The 20,653-nt window shown below is 39.7% G+C and overlaps 1 protein-coding gene across 12 annotated transcripts in view; it reads right to left on the bottom strand.

Annotated features, from left to right (window-relative positions):
• CASK (calcium/calmodulin dependent serine protein kinase) overlaps positions 1-20,653 on the bottom strand; it is a 359,502-nt gene that overhangs the window by 133,033 nt on the left and 205,816 nt on the right. For all 12 annotated transcript variants that reach the window (XM_073901909.1, XM_073901907.1, XM_073901913.1 and 9 more), the window contains exon 6: positions 5,073-5,175. In XM_073901909.1, coding sequence (XP_073758010.1) covers positions 5,073-5,175 — 103 coding nt within the window. The remainder of the gene's footprint in view (positions 1-5,072; positions 5,176-20,653) is intronic.

The following is a 20,653-nucleotide window of genomic DNA, read 5'->3' as shown; positions in this document are numbered from 1 at the left end:
TTGATAGCAGTTATTTGCACAATGGTAATCATCTTTACCTCGGTATCCCTAAGGGAGTCTTTTCTTCTACTGTAGAAGGAAAGGTTGTGCCCTGTAGGGAAATAACCATGGAAGGGGCACTGCCCACCAGACTCGGCAGCTCGTCTTGTGGGCAGGCCCCAGCCTTCTTCCTCCTTCCCCTACCCCTTCTCTCTCATCATACTGAGTCCAAGGTAATTGTTACTTTGAAGACTGCACAATACTTTACCTAGAGCTCAGAATTGTGGTTTAGAGTTATAAAAAAAAAAAAAAAAAAAAGACCTTACAGATCTTCTCATCCAGCTAGAGAAAATATACCATAAGGTCCAGTTAGTGACTGTCAAAACTCGGTTGGGATGGAAGGATAAAGCAGCTCTTAGCTTGTGTACTGGGGATATTCCTTTGCTTTGGATCATTATGGTTCCTCTCTTCCCACATAATAGAAGAGGTTAACTTTGGGGTTCAGAGAATGAAAATATTTTCATTTAAAATGTGCAGTAGAGCAGTGAAAACTGTACTGGTTAGAAGGGAAGATTTTTATTCCCCATTGCCCCATTTTGCTTCCTCTGGTAACACAAAGAAGCTCAAACGATGAGAGCTAAGCCTCGTACTTCATTTAACAGCCTTTGTCAGGGCGGGGCTGCTGGAGAATCCGCCTCGTGCTGACGGCAGGAGATCAAGGTACCGGTGAGCGTGCGGGTACCATGGCACCAGTCTGGTACCTTCTTATAGGTGGGATGATGTTTTGCAACTCAACTTGACTCCTATCACTTCCTACACAAGAGTGAGCTGAGCAAATCAAAAAGGAGCTTCTCTCCATTTATCTGTATCGAAGACTACTCCATTCTGGAGAATTAGTGTTAATCCTTAAGGAACATACATGTCTTATGGTTCAAAAATTTGCTCAGGGATGATGGAGGAAAGAATATATAGGAATGAGCTTTTTACAGTATTTTGTGCAGATCAGTCAAATGTAAAGGACTAGAGTTAACCTTTAATGTATACCAACCTTCCTGGACTCCTTGTTTGTGATAGCTTGACTTTTTCTTCTTGGTGGTCACTTGATTTTTATGACTTTGACTTCCTGTTCTTAGAATATTGTGGTCAATTACCAAACCATATTAAATGTCACTGTGTATGACATACTTCAGATATACACTTAAATATTTAAATGTTAGACTTTGGGATAATATAGTAAGACCTCTCTACCTAGGTCTTACCTGAGGTTAGAACCTCAGGTAAGGAGCGGCTTTGAATAGCTAGGACTTGAATCTTTACACACCCAAAGCTTTTTAAATAATTTTGGATGGTTATCTTTCTACAATTTTCTGACTTCTTTTACCTAAGATGCTGCACATAATGCAACCTTTTCTTGATGACTCAAGATGACTGTCTTGTGGCTATCAATGAAAGAACTATGCTACAGAACAGAAAATGCCCTCAGGAACTTCAGAGGTAAGCAAGGGTTGAGTTCTTCAGTATTAAAAGGGGGCTGTGCTTTCTACATTTTGGTATCTGCTCAACATACTTTTCCTGTCAGGCTTTTGTGTCTTTTCTCTCACTGTGCTTCCTCTAGCCTGTCTTCTCCTAATTTGTTGCATAAAATCTGCTATTAACCAGAAACTGATTAGCAAGCAGGTTCTTTCATTTAGAAACAATTTCCCAAGTGCCTGCTTGGGTCCTAGACACAGTGGGAGGTGCTGTGGACATACAGAAGGATAAGCTGTGATGCCTCTTGTCCTCATAAAGCTCAGTCTTTGATACGACTACAAATCCCTGCATCAAATACTACATGGAGGTATGTAGCCCAGATAGTTACGGTAATATGGAAGAGAAGGAAAGGGTTACCTAACTTGGGATGGTGAAGATCAGCTTGCTTTTAAGAGGGGAGGTTTGTCAACTCAGTCTCTCAACCTTCAGGAGCAGTAAGAGTTACATAGATACTGAAAATGACAAAAGGTATTCCAACCAGAGGGAGTAGCAGGTGCCAGGTATGAAGGCACATGAAACCATAAAACTATGGAAAATGGCAGCATGCCAGCTTCAAAGAGTATGCTCTTAGGATGCCCATTTGAGAGGCCCATGAATGGGTGTTAAGGTCAAGAAATGTCTGGCTGCAAAAATAATTTTTTTTTGTAGGATCCTAGTTATCTTCTGCATAGACGAGTTTTCCAAATAGTGGAATTTCAGGTAGGTTAAGTGCAAATACATGTAAGTGGTTTCTACAATATGGAACATATAAAGGAGAGAATTCTTTTCTATTTCTATTCTACTGAGTAATCAAAGATTCCAACTGACAGGAAAATAGCTTTCTGTTAATAAGCATTAGCAAATGAGCTAATATTAGTGTAATTTCACAAGTACCTTAAACAATAAGAAAGCTTTCTCTAAGAGAAATCATTTATCCCTTGTCTACACATGTTGTATTTTTAAAGACACTATAATGCTTCAAGTAGTTATTTCAAGACTGGAAGGAAAGATACGTGAAGAAACGACACTCTGACCATCAGAAAGTATTTCAATTCTAGAAGCACTGAGAAAAATAAATTTTGTACAACTGACACACTCTAGGTTCAAAATCAGCTTTAAAAACATACAATTTAGGAGAAAAGCTCAAGGACTTTAGGAAAGTAGATTAACATGGAGAAGATGTCTAGGTAAATCCAACGAATCCGTTTTTCCCCTTCAATCAAGATGCATGGTAAAATATAAGCTGATACCACTCTGAATACTAACAGGATATGGATCCAGACAAAGAGAAACAAAGCCATTATATGTGGCCAGTATAGAACATATAAAAGGACTTTGTGTCATTTCATTTCATCCCATCAGTCTTGGGGATGTAATCATCAGAAGTTACTTGTTATAACTGTGTAGTCTTTTTTAGAAAAGATTATTTATTGTCATTTGAGAGAGAGAGAGAGAGAGAGAAGCAGAAAATCCCAAGCAGACTCCCTGGTGAGTGTGGAGCCTGATGTGGGGCTCGATCCCACGACCCCGAGATCACGACCTGAGCCAAAACCAAGTAAGTGTCAGATGCTTAACCAACTGAGCCACCCAGGCACCCCTATAATTGTGTAGTCTTTACAGAGGGGTGATATGTAAAAATATCAGATTTAAGAGAGTTAGTTTAATAGCAACAATTGTTTAAACACAACTTGGGAGTTGTAGTTAATTGCAAGATCAGTATGAGCCAGTGGTATTATGTGGCTGTCCAAGAAGCTAATGCAATCTGGGGAAGCTGACAGAAATATAAGGCTCACAGCAAAAGAAGCAACAGTCCCAGGCTCCTGTGTGCCGGACTGTACCTACAGTTGTGCTCAGTTTTGGCTCCATCCTTTGCACACGTGAGAGTGAGAGTCTGCACCAGTTTATGTGAGGAATGGCTAAATTAACTTAGGCAAGTTAATTTGGATAAGACTTAGGGGTACACGATATTGTCTTTAAACATCTGAATGGTTATCATGTGGCAGAATTAAAATTGTTCAGTGTGGCTCCAAAAGTCACAATTAGCACCACTGGGTGGAAGTGATAAGAAGACAGATTTCTGTTCAAGGTAAAGATGAATGTTTCAGAACTCAAGGAGCTTTCTAAAAATGGAAATACAGTCCTGAAACACAGTGAATTCTTCGCTATGTGAGGAATTAAACTAGAGCTCAACCTTTCGCTGGGAATTTTATGAAGGAATGCGATCATTGGTTATAAGACTGGAGATGTTAAGGCCCCCTTGGAATCCTGAGATTCAATGAGTCTATGATTAAATGATGTGCTACTACCTGATCCTATGATTAGTCCTTCCAATCACAGATGGAAGTTTTGAATTAGGAAAAAAACATCAGTTTTTAAAACTATACTCAACTTGCAATTTTTCATATTATTGGAAATGATTAGCTTGAAGAGAATGCAAAATTAGAAGAAAATCTAGACATAATTTAATTTTAGAGGGCAATGTGATGAACTAACAATTTAAAGAATACAACTATGACTCCTGGCTCTTTTTTCAGAACATGGTCTATGTTAACGCTGCTTTGGTGTTTAGTAATATGTCTATTAAATTAAATGAAATATCCTGTGTAATGGATTATTGTTTTGATATTTATCATTTGTCAGGTATCTGAACTTAATGTAAGTATTCATGGAAGATGACAGGTTCAAAAAAGTTCTGCTGGTATTTTTCATATTTTTCCTCTTTGTGTTTCCATCTGGAGATGGAAAATCGAAGGCACTGACTAGAAGACTGATAAACTATAGAGTGAAGAACTAAGTCATTTGCAAAGCTAAGGAAGAGAACTAAAAACAGGGTAGCATTCTGAGCTGGAGTCTATTGAAGGGAATACATAAAAACCCAAATTCCTGGATCTAGAATTAGTATCCACCTCAGCATGCTACTGGAGAAAATTTCTATTTTTAAATTTCTTACTTTTTTTTTTCTGGCATGGGAATTTTCTAATTATGTTTTGCTTTGGCTAATAATAAAAATCAGTCTGCATTTACATCTGCTTGCTCTTCCCAAATACACAGATTGATGGCTTGAGCAGGACTCTTTCACAAATAAGAAGAGGAAAACAATATGAAATTAAACATTAGCCACTAATGTAAACCTGAAAGTGGTTAATCTACATGCTTTAGAATGGACTTCGTTTGGCCAGTTCAACTTTATTTATTTTTAAGTAAGCTCTATGCCCAATGTGGGGCTTGAACTCACAACCCCAAGATCAAGAGTTGTGTACTTCACTGACTGAGCCAGCCAGGAGTCCCTGGCCAGTTCAACTTTAGAAGTCACCTTTCCCCAGATAACACCTTCTTCCAACACTGTTTTAATCTCTGTACGCAGGGTCACTTCTCTGCCAAGTGGTGGGAATACAAAGAGTAAAAGCACAGGGTCTATTCTTAAGGTACTAAAATTCTAGTTATAACTACAGTTATTAAATTCAAAACTATGATAGACTTTCTTGGGGGTGGGGTGGGGGGTGGAATGGGTATGAAACACTGAGGATGAGCTAATATTTAGTTTGAAAGTGTCTTGAAGGAAATTTTTAAGAAAGTGTTCTTACCTCCAGCTACAAGTCCAGACTCCCCTAATTGAATAGCTACCCCAAAGCCCCCAAGTTTAACAGGTGCCGAGTTTTCCTTTGAGGCGAGGAGAACACAGTGGGGCTGGAAAGAAAAACAGACAAACAACAAACCAAAGGATTAATTGGAGATGAGCAATTCAATTTACACAAAACTGAGTAACATGACTGTATAGTAATACATTAAAAACTCCTGGAATTATTTTGGATGTTCGAATTATTTGTCCTATTCTCACTTCTGGTTGATTTCTCCAAAGACTTACCTGTGTTATCAAATGTTTTTCAGGGATTATTTGCTTCTAAGATTAGGGTAGGTGCTAAGAATTACTCAGGAAGCAAGCGTGTTCAAGTATGGCGGATGTATTTTCTGCCCTTTCATGCAATATTCTTTTTTTTCTGATAGCCTACATTTAAGGAAAAATATTTTTTACACCTCTTGCCAAAATGTTTCTTGAAACCCCTGACTTTACCTACAGAGCCACTGTATCGTAGTCCTTAGGGGATGCTAATGGCTCTTTCTTTGTCCACCCTCCTACCATCCTCTTGCTTTACTTTATTCATTCCATCCCCAAGTAAGAAGAGCCAGATTTAATGACTTTAATTGAACCCGGCTCCCAGGGAATTCAATGTTCTCCCTGGGCATGTCTTTTCTCTGGACCTGCCCTTCCTCTTTGTGGGAATGGGAAGGGAGAGAGAAGACGACTTGGCTGGCCTCTGGTCCAGGGCAAAGACATCCTTCCCAAGGAGTAGCTGTGTGACCAGGGCTCCCTAAGAATCATATGCTTCGTGGTCACGATGAAAGTTTCTCTGTAGGTCCTGGTCTCAGGAAAGCATTTAACTGTGTGGACCTTTGGTCTCTGCTCAAATACTATGCTCCCCAATATGACTGATGTCACATATGACCTGCTTTCAAAATATGGGTTATGAAAAAAAGCAAGCTTCTTCAGGCATGGAAGAGAAAAGTATTTTTGTTCTTTCCCATACTTGCTCATTTATAACATGACACAGTTTTAGCTCAGTTTAGCCTATATGATAGTGGTCCCCCAAAATCCTGTGCAATAAAACTCTGAACTGGTATACCCAGAGAGATGTTTGACAATGATACAGAAAAGTGGGAGGGCTCCTTACTCTGCTCAATGAAAGCATCAGGGTTCTACTTTGGAAGTTACTTTTTTTTGTCCAAAGACATTTAAAGACCTTATAACAGAGGCTCTAACACAAAGAAAGATGAGCCCTTAAATATAAATGTGTGTATGAGAGAGAGAGAGAGAGAGAGGGAAGGCAAGTGTACATGAATGGTGAGTGTGCTGCAGCAAGACACAAAGTAGCCAGGAGGGTTTATGGGAGAGCAAGCAAAGCTCTGCAGAAACCAACCAATAAAGACTGCTCTTCATAAGAACTTTCGGTTGGTTTAAATAGAGACAGATGACAACAGACCAGAAGAAGTGATAGCCCTAGCATGAGTCTAGTGTGGGGTGCAATAAATGAACAAACCTAGAAAACGAGGGGCATGATGCAGAAGAAGAAACTATAAACTAAACCTAGACAGGGTCTCCTGGCCAGTTCTATCACCTTATTAAGGAGAAGTAGAAGCTTAAAACAGAATTCCAAAGTATACCCTTTATAATTTGTTGACTATATTTATTCTTAAGTTAATGTTACACTAAGATTTATGTAATTCTCATCAGAGTGTGGATTCTGTCATTCTCAATAAATCCTCAAGTCATAAAATTGGAGGACAGAAACAAAGGAAACCAATACATATAAATGAATATAAGAGACTGGGTAGTGTTAAGTGCATTAGGTAAAAGCTGGTGGAGGTCAATGTTATAGGTTTGGAGACTAGGGAGCTGCTATTTAGTAAGGGGGTTGGGTCAGAGAAGGCTTCTCTAATAGGGTAATATCTGAGCCCAGACCAGAATGAAGGGGCAGAATGGGTCATGTGGAAGCAGGTTCCAGGAGGGTGGAATAGGATAGTAAGTACAAAGACCTAGAAGCACGAGGAGGGTTGGTATGTTTGGAGAAGAGTAAGGAAGCCAGTGTGTTGGGGGAAAAAATGAGCAAGGGGAAGAGTGGTAGGAAATGTGATCCAAATGGTCAAAGGCTATATGGTCTGGGGCTTGGAGCCATGGCCAGAACCCTGGGTTTTATGCTGAGTGAGATGGGAAACCATTAGAAAGTTGTGAGCAGGGGAGCATTATGAGCAATTTCAGGTTTTGAAAGAATCACTTGGGCTGTTGTGTGGAGAAGAGATTGCAAGGGCATGAGAGTGGAAGAAAAGATACCAGGTAGGAGGCTTCTGTGGTTCTCCAGGCAAGAGAAGATGGGGATTTGAATTATAGAGTGACAGAAGCAGTAGTGGCAAGAAGTGGTCAAATTCAGGATATGTTCTAAAGGTTAGGCTGACAGGCACTGCTGCTGGATATGGGATGTGAGAGAAAGAGGTAAGTATGACAACTTAAGTTTCTGTTCTGAGCAACTAAATGAAAATGAAGATGCCGTTTACTAAAACTGGGAACACAGAAGGAAGAGTTTATAAGAGGGATCAAGAATTTGGTTTTGTACAAATTGAGTGTGAGATCTTAAAAGATGGGAGAGGGAAGGCCGGAATTAGAGATATAAATTTGGGATCAAAAGCACACAGTGGTTTTTTTTTAAAATTTTTTTAAATATTTATTTATTTGACACAGAGAGACACACCAAGAGAGGGCACACAAGCAGGGGGAGTGGGAGAGGGAGAAGCAGGCTCCGCATGGAGCAGGGAGCCCGATGTGGGCCTCGATCCCAGGACCCTGGGATCATGACCTGAGCCAAAGGCAGATGCTTAATGACTGAGCCACCCAGGCACTCCGCACACAGTGTTTATAGCCCTCGGACTGCCAGTAGGAAAGAGAAGGGGGTGGGGCGCCTGGGTGGCTCAGATGGTTAAGCATCTGCCTTTGGCTCAGGTCATGATCTGTAGGTTCTGGGATTGAGCCCCAGGTCATGCTCCTGGCTCAGTGGGGAGTCTACTTCTGCTTCTCCCTCTCCCTCTGCCTCTCTCCCCTGCTCATTCTTTCTCTCTCTCTCTCTGTCTCAAATGAATACATTTTAAAAATCTTAAAAAAAAGAGAGAAGAGAAAAGGTCGGAGGAATGAGATTTGGTGCACAGCAATGTTTGAGGTCTGGAAGATGACAACAATCTAGCAAAGGAAAGAGAATGCCTAGACAGCGAAGCAGGCAGGAAATCAGAGCAGTATGGTGTCCTGAAATGCTAGTGAGAGGCCATTTAAGATGAGAGCTGAGAACAGACCATTAGATCTGGCAACCTGAAAGTCCTTGGTGACCTGGATAAGAGGGGTTTTGGTGGGATGATATAGACAAAAATCTCCATTGGATTAGGTTCAAGAAAAATGGGAAGAGATGATGTGGAGATAGTAAATTCAGGTATCTTTCAAAACCTTACCGTACTAGGAACAGAGAGATGGGAATAGAATGTAGCTAAAAGAGAATGAGAAGCCAAGGAAGTTTCTTTTTAAAAACTTTTTAGTATTTGCCATTAGAGAAAGCAGACTATTAAACCTCCATGTACCTTTTTAAAAAGATTTTATTTATTTATTTGAGAGAGAGAGAGAGAGTGAGAGAGTGAGAGAGTGTGTGTGCTCAGGCAGGGGAAGCAGCAGCAGAGGGAGAGGGAGAAGCAGGCTTCCCGCTGAGCAGAGAGCCCAACACGGGGCTCGATCTCAGAACCCTGGGATCATGACCTGAGCCAAAGGCAGCTGCTTAACCAACTGGGCCACCCAGGTGCCCCCTCTTCCATCTCCCAGCTTTAACAGTTATTGACATTCTGCTATTCTTGCTTCGCCTATCCCCATTGTTTTTGTTGAAGTTTTTCTTTTTTTCAAAAAAGATTTTATTTATTTGAGAGAGAGAATGAGAGAGAGAGCATGAGAGGGGGGAGGGTCAGAGGGAGAAGCAGACTCCCCACTGAGCAGGGAGCCCAATGCGGGACTCAATCCCGGGACTCCAGGATCATGACCTGAGCCGAAGGCAGTCGCCCAACCAACTGAGCCACCCAGGCGCCCCTTTGTTGAAGTCTTTTAAAACAAATATCATTTCACCTATTATTAGTTCAGTATTTCTAACAGACGACTTAAGAAAATAACCATATTACCACATCCAATACAATTAACAATTCTTAAATATCATCTAATACCAATCCACATTCAATTTTCTTTGACTATCTCAAAGATTTTTTTCTTTCTTTTTTTTTTTTTTTTACAGTTGGTTAGTTCAAAATGGTATTTAAGGTCCATACATTGCATCTGATGGTTATAGGTCTTATATCTCTCTGACTCTATACCATATCCTCCTCTTACCTTTTAAAAAAACGTTCATGCCACTGATTAAGATAGGAGGTAATTTCCCCTTCCCCTGTGGAAATCACCTACAATCTGGACTTGGCTAATAGCACCTACATGGTGTCATTGTAACATGTTCCTGTGTTTTCTGTAAATTGGTAGTTAGATCTAGAAGCTTGATTAGATTCACGTTCAATTTTAGTTTTTTTTACACTAATACTTCAGTTTTTTGTAACACATCAGGAAGAACATAATGTCTGGTTGTCCTACTTTTAGCAACAGGATTGGTCAGTGGGTTCAGGTATTGTCTGTCTTGATCCATTTTTACAAAGTTCACCATTGACATTTCTTTCATGATTCTGGCAGCCAGTGATGCCCAGCTCCATAATTAGGGGTTCCAAAATGGAGGTTTTCCCCAGTATTTTGTTATGAAGACTATCAAAAACAGAGAAAACTGAAAGAACTGTAAATAGCCACATACTCACCACACAGATTCTACAATGAACATTTTGCTACATTTGCTTTATCAAATATCTATTCATCCCACTATCCAATCATCACTCCATCTTTTCACTATAATTCAGTACATGTCATTAGAGTTTAATATTTTTTTTTGAGAGAGCGAGCGAGCAAGCGTGCGTGTGTGCAGGGTGGGGACAGAGGGGCAGAGAGAGAATCTTAAGCAGACTCCACAAAGTGTGGAGCCTGATGTGGGACCCAATCTCACAACCCTGAAATCACGACCTGAGCCAAAATCAAGAGTCAGATGCTTAACCAACTGAGCCACCCAGGCACCCTTTGAGTTTAATATTTAAAATTATGTTTAAGGTAAAATTTACATGCTGTGAAATGCACAAATCTTAAGAGTACCACTGGAGAGTTTTGACAGCTTGCAAAGAACTGTGTAACCTATATCCCTATCAAGACGTTATCATTCCAAAAACCTCCCTCGCCCTCTTACCACTTAATCTCTGCTGCTACACCTCCAGTACAAATGACTATTCTGATATTTTTTAGAATAAGTATTGCTTATTCTGAAAAAAAAAGTTTGTTTTGCTTATACTAGAACTGCATATACACAAAGCCATATAATATGTACTCTTTTATGTAAGGCTTCTCTCACTCAGCATGTTTCTGAGATTCATCCATTTTGTTGTGATCAGTGGTTCATTTGTTTTATTGCTGAGTAAATATTCCCTTGTATGAATATACCACAGTTTGTCCATTCTCCTACTGAGGGACATTTGGGCTGCGTCTAGTTTGGGGATATTATGAATAAAGCTGCTATGAATGATTTCCAGAATAACAAGTTGGTTGCCAGGCAACCCCCAAAGGTGATCAATGAAGGGTTTTTTGGGTATTATTGTGAATTTATAGGTTTTTATATATTTGATACATTTAAACCAATTACAGTCCTTATTCATTTTGATGCTCAAATTATCCCATTTTTTTTAGCCAGCAGGAGCTCTTTTAAGTCAGCTCTTATGCCTTTTTGTAAGTCTCTAAAGTCTGATAAGTTCCTTGTTTTCAGGCAGAAGATGTCTGAGGTTTGTCTTGTCCATTTCTTGCCCCAGAGCTGGAACCAACCATTTCTCCAAGCAGTCCCATTTCTGTTTAGTGGGAAATGGTACTTAAATTCACAATATGGGTATTTGGTATATTATTATTACTGGGTTATCCCTGCTTTGACTTTTCAATGGACAGTGCTAAAAAATATGTACTTTTTGGAAGGAGAAAAGTAAATCAATTCCTACTGATTGTATAGGTTTTTTTAAAATAGAGTTTTTACTTGACTTCTTCGATTTTGTTAAGTAATGCTGGTACCTAATGACATTAACACAATTACTCATTTGCTTTATCCCCTAGGGTGTGTGTGTAAAAGTACACATTACCAGTAACAACAAAACCACCATATGCTGTTTAAGATTTTTTTGTGGTTCTTTTTGTTCTTTATGATATATCCTACCAGGGATGTCCAGTCAAATTATTGTTTTGCTATTGAATAAAGTAAGAATTCATGAGTCCATGCTGATATAAATAATAAGTAAATAAACAGAGAGAAGGAGAAACTTTCATGTAAGTAGAAAATCAACTAATAAATGTAGAAGAAATTCTAGCATTAGAAATCACCATTTGGCAGTTATCATTATGATAACGGATTCAAATGAGAGCCATCAAAAGGTAGTTCCTAGTGGGTAAAAGTTTGAAGAGTGACAGATATTTGTATAATCTCAGAGTAGCTCCCCACAGGATACTTATTAATTACAAAAGGTAAAATAGTAATTTTCCAGAGGAGCAAACTGGCAGACACTCCTATCAAAGTTACTACTGCTAATAGTGGGACTAATTAAGAGTTTGTGCTTTCTTCACTGACAAGCACTCAGCAACACTCTGTGGTATTCGTGCCAAAGGACATGACTGCATCAAATCATGAGGAAACATCAGACCAACCCAAACTGAGGGGCATTCTAGAAAGTACCAGGCCCATGCCCATATTCTTCAAATACTATTTCAGATGAAAGGGATCAAAGGAGACAGAAGAGACTGAACAGCTAAAATGCGCTATATAATCTTGTTTTTATTTTTGCTATAAAAGGATATTATTAGGACACCTGATGAAATTGGGACAAGGTCTGTAGATTACATAAATTCCCTGATTTTGATCATTTTACTGTGGCTATTTAGAGAATTCCTTATTTTTAGGAACTATATAGATGGACAGAGAGAGAAGAGTGAAAAACTGAGAAAGATAAAACAAATGTACAAAAATGTTAACATGGGGAATCTGAGTGAAAGGTGATGGGAATTCTTTGTATTACTATCAGAACTTTTCTCCAAGTCTAAAATATATATATAAAAAAAAAACCCCAACCCCACCCTATTTTTATAAAAGATTCTATTTATTTAAAAGAGAGAGAGAGAAAGCATGAGTGGGGGGAGGGGTAGAGGGAGAGGGAAAGACTCTCAAGCAGACTCCCTGCTGAGTGTGGAGCCCAATGTGGGGCTCTATCTCACAACCCTGAGAATATGACCTGAGGTGAAATCAAGAGTTGGACGTTTAACCGACTGAGCGACACAGGTGCCCCCCAAACCACCCTATTTTATAAAAGAATTCTCGGAGTCCATAGTCTCTCATGGTTCGCCGAGAAACTGAGGGTTTTAGCGGGAGGTGGGTGGGGGATGGGTTAACCCGGTGATGAGTATTAGGGAGGACACACATTGCACGGAGCACTGGGTGTTATACGCAAACAATGAATCATGGAACACTACATCAAAAACTAATGATGTACTGTATGGTGACTAACATAATAAAATAAAATAAAATAAAATAAAAATAAAAGAATTTTCCTTGTGGTTATGCTTTCAGTTTGTTACCCAGTGAGGCCAATTTGTTTGAATTAGATTTTGACTTGATTTGATGTTTTGATTATATAAAACATATACATGGGCGCCTGGGTGGCTCAGTCTGTTAAATGTCTGCCTTCGGCTCAGGTCATGATCCCAGAGTCCTGGGATCGAGCCTCACACTGGGCTCCCTGCTCAGCAGGGAGTCTGCTTGTCCCTCTCCCTCTGCCCCTACCCCCCCCGCCCCGCTCATGCTCTGTCTCAAATAAATAAAATCTTTAAAAAAATAAAACATGCACATAATTCCAAAGTCGAAACTGTAAACAAATTCCATTCAGAGAGGTCTAGCTTTTGTACCTTCTCCTTCCCCTTAACCTCTCCTTCCTCTTTTGTATTTGTATTATTTTTTGGTTTATCCTTCCATTGTTTCATTATCTTTTATGAAAACAAGAAAATACATATAAATATTCAAAAATTTCACATAACAATATGATTGACGGCTCCATAGCAGCATCTCGAGATTTTCTGGGAGATTTGTTTTTGTTTTGTGTCTGAGAGAGGGACATTTGTGTGCTGATGGGAAAGACCCTGTGGAAAGGATTATACAGCCTCCAGGGGAAAGAAGGGGTGGGATATAGTGTGCAGGCGGGGAGAGGGTTTGGCCCCAGCGACAGTGAGGAAGGCAGGGTCTGGGAGCACCTGTAGATGCAAGCAGATGGGGATGCAGGAATATGAGGAAGTTCTCTTCTGAGTACTTCTGTTTTCTATTTACGTTGAAATAAAAGTGATCATCAGGCAGGAGTGGGGAAGCAGAGGGGGTTGTTGGCAACTTGAGAAGTGTGAAGGTGTGAAAAAAGATTTTCAAACAATGGGACAATGAATTGACTAAGGCAGTGGTTCTCAAACTTCAGCCTCAGAATCACACAGATTTGCTGGCTTCTACCCCCAGAGTTTCTGATTCACAAGGTCTGGGATGAGGTCAAGAACATGCATTTCTAACAAGTTCTTGAGTGACGTTGATGCTACTGGTCTGGGAGCCATGCTTTGAGGACCAACAGACTAAGGAAATATAGCAGGACTGCTGGCAGCACAGGGGCCCACTTGAGGTTTGTGGTCATGAATGTGAAGTGAGAACAATCAGTACGATTGGGTGTGTACCTAGTAGCCCTCATTGCAGCCAGCAGGGTTCAGGTCTGGAGTAGGTGGTGAGCTGAATTTAACCAGGGTTGGAATTCAGATAAAGAGAGGATGGTGATATCAGTAACAGATGGTGCCAGACAAACGTATCCATTTATTTATGCTTTTCTACTTCTATCTTCATATAAAGAACAAGCTAAGCTACCAATAAAGGAGGAAGAAGATACATGAGAATGAGTTAAGAAGAGACAGAAAGTAGAAAGCTCAGAATGAATCGGAAAAGGCTCATGGGAGGGAAGAACCAGAAAAAGATTACAGATCTTCCTCAATCTACAATGGGGTTATGTCCTGGTAAATCCACTGTAAGTTGAAAATACTGTAAGTTGAAAATGCACTTAATACACCTAGCCTCGCGAATCTTGTAGTTTAGCCCAGACTACCTTAAACATGCTCAGAACACTTACATTAGCCTCCAGTCAGGCAGACTCATCTGACACAAAGCATATTTTATAATAAAGTGCTAAGTATCTCAGGTAACTTATTGGATACTATACTCCGAGTGACAAAGTGCTTGCTGACGCTCGTGATGGCATGGCTGACTGGGAGCTGTAGCTCACTGCCACTGCCCAGCCAACACGGGAGAGGATCAGGCCACATATCGCTCGCCTGGGAAAAGACCAAAATCTGAAGTGCGGTTTCCACTGAATGCACATTGCTTCTACACTGTTGCAAAGTAAAAAAACTGGAAGATGAACCACTGTTAAGTTGGGGACTGTATGTACTCAAATCTGGTCATAGTAGGGTCACCAGGGCACTGAAGATTAAAACAGAATTAGTATTTTGCAAACGGAGGCTAAGGTGTGGAAAAATAGCTAGTATAACATAAAAATATTTATATTAGATTTAGTGAAACAGAATGCTAAAAAAATACCTATTTAGTTATATATAAAAAAACAACTCTGCCAGGATCACCAAAACGTATTTGCATAGTCATTTATATCACTGCATTAGTCACAACAATAGCCAAGAGGTGGAAGCAGCCCAAATGCCCACTGACAGATGAATGGAGAAAGAACGTGTGATATATACACATACAGTGAAACATTATGCAGCCTTAAAAAGAGGGAAGTCCTGTCAAATGCTAGAACATGGGTGAACCGTGAGGATATTATGCTAAACGAAAAAAAGCCAGCCAGAAAAGGACAAGTACAGTATGATTGCACTCAAATGAATTATCTACAATAGCCCAAATCATATAAAGTAGAAAGGTAATTGCCAAGGGGTAGGGAAAGGGAGTGTTCAGTGAGTGCAGAGTTTCAGTTTTGCATGATGAAAAAGTTCCAGAGATGTGCCGCACGAGAATAAAAATATACTTAATACTACTGAACTGTTTAAAAATTGTTAAGAAAGCAAGTTTAATATTATGGGGTTTTCTTTCTTTTTTCCTTTTTTTTTTTTTTTCCCTCACACCGCAGACACACAAAATTCCTGCCAGACCAACACAGTAATCCTCTTCCTTCTCAGGGGTCCTAAGGGGAAGAGCTACGAAATATTTTCATTCCAGCAATTTTAAAATATTCTGTCCCATGTGTCATATTCATAACAAACCAAAAACTCTGGAGAATATGAGTTCAGGAGAGTAAATGTACCCAGAAATAATTAGAATGTTAGATAAAGCCCAATGAGTTAAATATTATTTAGGGTAAACAAGGCTGCAGGGTAACAATTATGGGGAGGATAAAAACTAATCTTTCATTTCAGATGACAATGAAAAAAGGGAAATGCCATGAAACTGCAGGGCCAGCAGTTACATAGACGGACAGACAGTCATTAAATACTGGACGAGGACCAAAATAAAAACTGTAGAATCCCTTCATTTTTTTTTTTAAGATTTTTAAATTTTATTTGACAGAGAGATAGAGAGCACAAGTAAGCAGAGAGGCAGGCAGAGGGAGAGGGAGAAGCAGGCTCTCCACTGAGCAGGGAGCCCGATGTGGGGCTCGATCCCAGGACCCTGGGATCATGACCCGAGCCGAAGGCAGCCACTTAACTGACTGAGCCACCCAGGCGCCCCCTTCATTATTTTCTTTAAAACAGACATTTCAATTTACTTGGGAGAGTTTATCGTAGTGATAAAAAGGGGAGAATACCATCACAAATCTCATCTAGTCCTAAGAATGTAGCATTGTTTTAGAAAATATATCCAAGGTCTTAAAGGGATACATGAAAATCTACTAAAATAATGTACAGATCAAATAAAACTTAAAAAAACTAAGGAATAAAATAATTCATTACTGATGTTAGTACAGTTCAAAACAGGACTGCCATTTTATGTGAATAACTTAATTTCTAAAATGAATCCTGAAAGAAACAGATATTCAGTGCTTACTATGCCTTGTTTCTTAGGAAAAATAGAAAATGCATAATTCTGCTTAGAATTTATAAAACTTCGCTGGCTCAGTCGTTAAGCGTCTGCCTTCGGCTCAGGTCATGATCCCAGGGCCCTGGGATCGAGCCCCGCATCAGGAGCCTGCTTCTCCCTCTCCCGCTTCCCCCTGCTTGTGTTCCCTCTCTCGCTGTGTCTCTCTCTGTCAAATAAATAAATAAAATCTTTAAAAAAAAATAAAATAAAACTTCTTTATTTGGGGGGATAAGGGCAAACTTCCCACAACTGTGAAGGTGAAAGGTATTCATATAAAAGATAGAAATAATTTTCTAAAGTGAAGTGTTGACTGAGCTTACACATAAAACAGTTGCATGCTGGTGAGCTTTTGAACATTTTCACAAGGAATCGGGACGGATGGCATATTGAAAAAAGAAAAGGGAAAAAAAACTTATTACCACATGCAAATATATATAAAAAAGACAACCTCAACCAATTGTACCACGACCGGATGGAGGAGCCCAGCTGACATACAAAGACTAGTCTCTGTGTTTAGGGAAGCTTGGGGTTCCGCTCCTTTTACTGCAAGAGAGTCTGACCTGTGAGTACTCCTTGATTTCAACTCTATAAATGACCCATTATTTCAGTTAAAATTTAATTGTCTGAATACTAAAAGTGAAACCTGCTTCATGGTGACTAGCAGTGCTTTGCTTTTTAGAGACCTGAGTAAACTGCTTGAATGATACCTCTCTGCCTTGATTTGACTTAAAATAAGGCTGTCTTCTTAGTGACTGGAAGTACTTTGGGTCACTGTGGGTACTGAAGCTCATCCTATCAATATTGTCACGTTGGTTATACTGTCTCTTGTATATTGCCATAAAGACTTGCAGAGCTACTTGAACCCATTAAGAGTTATGCTCATATGCAACAAATTTTATCTCCAATGTATTTTAAATGATCTATCACTTATTAACTTTATTGTTTTGTTGCCTCCCTATTTGTGCCAGTTGTACTTTATTATATTGTTACTATTTTTTGGTAATTGCCAGATGAATTAAATTTTAAGTTTGGTGTTTCAGAAGTAAATAAGGTGAATATCAGAAAAAAGGAAAAGCAAAATACATGTTAGTTAATTCAACTGAAATTTAAAAAAATTTTTTTTTAGACACAATTAAGTTTTAACAAAACCTAATGAACTACTAATAGTATTATTTCCACAGTAACGTGCTTCCAATTTTTATTCTGTATGCAGCAATTAATGCAATTTTTGAAGCATGGCCTGAAAGACTCGGTCATCAGCAAGTCAAATTACAGTGAAAGGTTGCTGCCATTGCCAAATAGGTATGTATTTTCACATAGCAATGTGATGTTTTCACAAACATACCCAGAGTGCATTTAAGAAACCTTGGGCTCTCTGGCGGCCACAGCAGAAAAGTATTGGGTGCTGCCCTCCAGTACAGCAGCTCTGACATGAGGCAGTTGAAAACTGTTGGCCGGGGAGTGGTGGTGCTGGGTACAACGCAGTACTAATACAGGGGGACAAACTTCAGGATTTGTCAAGTAACAACCTTCAAAAAAAACCCTTTACCATCTACTCTCAGAAAACCATTGTGACCATGTCAATATAGCACACGAGTCACAAGTAATGCCCACTGGGAAATTAGTCCACTATGCGAACACAGTGGCTTGTTTCTTGTTCTCATTGGCCATTCTTAAATCAAATGAGTAGTTTTTAAAACATCAATAAATGGCGTTAAGAACAGTGAGTGATTGACACATTGTAAAGAAGGCGAAAATCAGCCATTAACTGTAAAACAGAATCTAATCTGTTAATTTGTTAATAAATGACTGGACACTAGTCATCTAATACATGGCTCTAAATGATGGCCATTATTAGTATTTAAACAAATGCATTGCTTTTGCTTTATTTTCTTTAAGCTTACAAATAAAGCAAAACCAGAAAAGTTTACTGGCAACGTTGTCCAACTATTATTAATTTATTTTATTGGCAGATTAGAGCTGGGGCAAATGGTTTCAGGATATGTGCTTTGTAGAAATATCTTGATGACGGCTTTCTAGAAATATCTTTATGATGGCTCTCAGGCCTAGAAGTAAGTTTGAAAAGGTATGCTCTGGGAGATAGGCTGAACATTCCGATGAATGATTGTGATTCTGTAAACTCTGGACTTCTTTACTTATTAAAATGGACAGAGCAAATGAAAAGAGTAATACCTTTTTACAAAGAAGTAAAGCTAGAAGGTATAATAATCTCTTCTTAAAATTGCTGGTGTGAGGTGCACCTGGCTGGCTCAGTCGGTAGAGCATGTGACTCTTGATCTTGAGGTTGTGAGTTCGAGACCCACACTGAGCATAGATTACTTCAAAATAAAATCTTTTAAAAAAATCACTAAAAAAAAAACCGCTAATGTGGAGAATGTTAAAGGAATCATGTCTAAATACTGCTGACAGAACTCAGCATTAAAGAAGAAAATGCTGATCCTATGGGATTAGGAGGAGTGAGGTTTAGCGAAAAGGATCATGGACCCTAAAAGCTAGGCAGATCTGAGTCCCAGCTTGGGTACTGCCATTTAAGAGCTGTGTGGTCATGGGTAAAGTTCACAACCTCTTGATCCCTCATTACCTCTTTTGTAATACCGACCTCACAAGGTTACAATAAGGATTATGCAAATGAAGTAATATAAATGTGCCTGGTACACTGCAACTGCTAAATAAGTATTAGTTAATGGTCCAGCCATCCAGCTCAAGGGTTCAATTCTGGCTGCTTATTAGAATCCCCTGAGGAGCTTTTAAAGGAAACCATTGCCTGGAGCCCATTCCAGACCAATTAAATCAGAAGATCTGGGGTTGGAGCCAGGCACTGGTATCCTTAAAAAGCCCTCAAAAGGATTCCAATATGCAGCCTGGAGTGAGAGGCAGCGAGAATCTTTTCTACAAAGCACCCATCAGTGGTAGTCTTGAGATCTCTGGTGCTAAGACCCCTACTGCCTCCCAGGATAGACTGTTTCATTCTAGAACAACATTTCCTTAATAGGAGGCAGCATCTGTCTCTGCAGTTTCTATTCACTAGTCCTTGTTCTGCTTTCTGAAAACACGGATCACAGGGTGAAATCCATCTCCAGGGTGGGAGGTGCTTGTTTCCTTCAGCTTGCTCCTATGACATGATTTGGGCTTTTGTCCCCTTTTGTTCTGTGGCAGTTTCCAAGTGTGCTGCTGGGATGAAACACTGCATTCCAGGTGAGGCCCTCCCCAGCTGGCAGTAACACCCTTCAGATGAGGAGTAACGGTCTTCATTTAAGACACTCCCTATCTATGAATTTAACCAAAGAAGGGGGTTAGTTTTTGCTGCAGGCGCAGCGTGCTACCGACACAGCAACCACACAGTCCATTGCAATTTCGTTTCTTACTGTAGCTAAAGCCCTTCCTGTACTTGAACTGCTGATTTTGAGATCCGCATGTAGAACTTCACCTACTCTTCTACTGATTTCCCTCTTTCATTCAGTAATATTTATTGGGCTGAGCACTTGGTACACAGAGGCAAACGAAAAGGACTTGGTTCATAACCCTAACAGAGTTTAAAATACAGCATGGGAGAAGGAAAAAAAAAAAAAAAAAAAAAAAGAACCACTTACAGAGGAGTCCTTGCAGTCGTTTTGGCTACCTGAGCTCTCAAAATCCTATCACTTGCCATCAAGGTCCCTTTCATCGGGGGCTATGAGAAGTTTCTACCTGAGCTTCTGCGAAATCCCCACGCAACCACACAATGCAAATTCCTCCTTCAGGCACCCTTTTCCTCTTCCTGGTAATCTAGATCGCATTTATCAGCTTCATTTTTTGGCAGCCTGCCATTCTTCCTAGATGGCCCTTTCCTTTTAGAATCTCGGATCACCAGAAGCATGCCTGTAAGTTTCTATAAACGTTGCCGACATCGGTCTTCCTGCAGTTGAGACACAGGACAGACTAGACTTGGTCCTCCTGCCTCCCTTCCCCCAATGACCCGAACTCTGCAGACAGGCTCTTACCAGGGATTACATAACTTCCTCTTCACCAGTTGGTTCCTCTTCCCTGGAATCAATTTTCCCCCTTTGACATTTTAAACTGGAATTTTATCCTCAGTGACATGGTTTCTTCTCGATCAAATTATAGATAGAAGTTTAAGAAAGGCTAAGTTCTTCCAAATGTTTTTTCTCTGTGTACCATGCCACATCAAGAAGTTACTGTAATTCAAATCCACTTTACATTATAGCATTCAGAATTTGAATGCACATGCCTACAAAAAACATTCACTGAGAGCAGGATCTTGGTCTTGTTCACCTTTGTTTTCCATGTAGTATTTAGCC

Source organism: Callorhinus ursinus, unplaced genomic scaffold, assembly GCF_003265705.2.
Source record: "Callorhinus ursinus isolate GAN/ISIS: 27379988/994484 unplaced genomic scaffold, GSC_fseal_2.0 scaffold16, whole genome shotgun sequence".
In the NCBI taxonomy this organism is placed as follows: Eukaryota; Metazoa; Chordata; class Mammalia; order Carnivora; family Otariidae; genus Callorhinus; species Callorhinus ursinus.
Note: the sequence above shows the minus strand (reverse complement) of the source record. Positions and strands in the feature narration are given on the sequence as shown.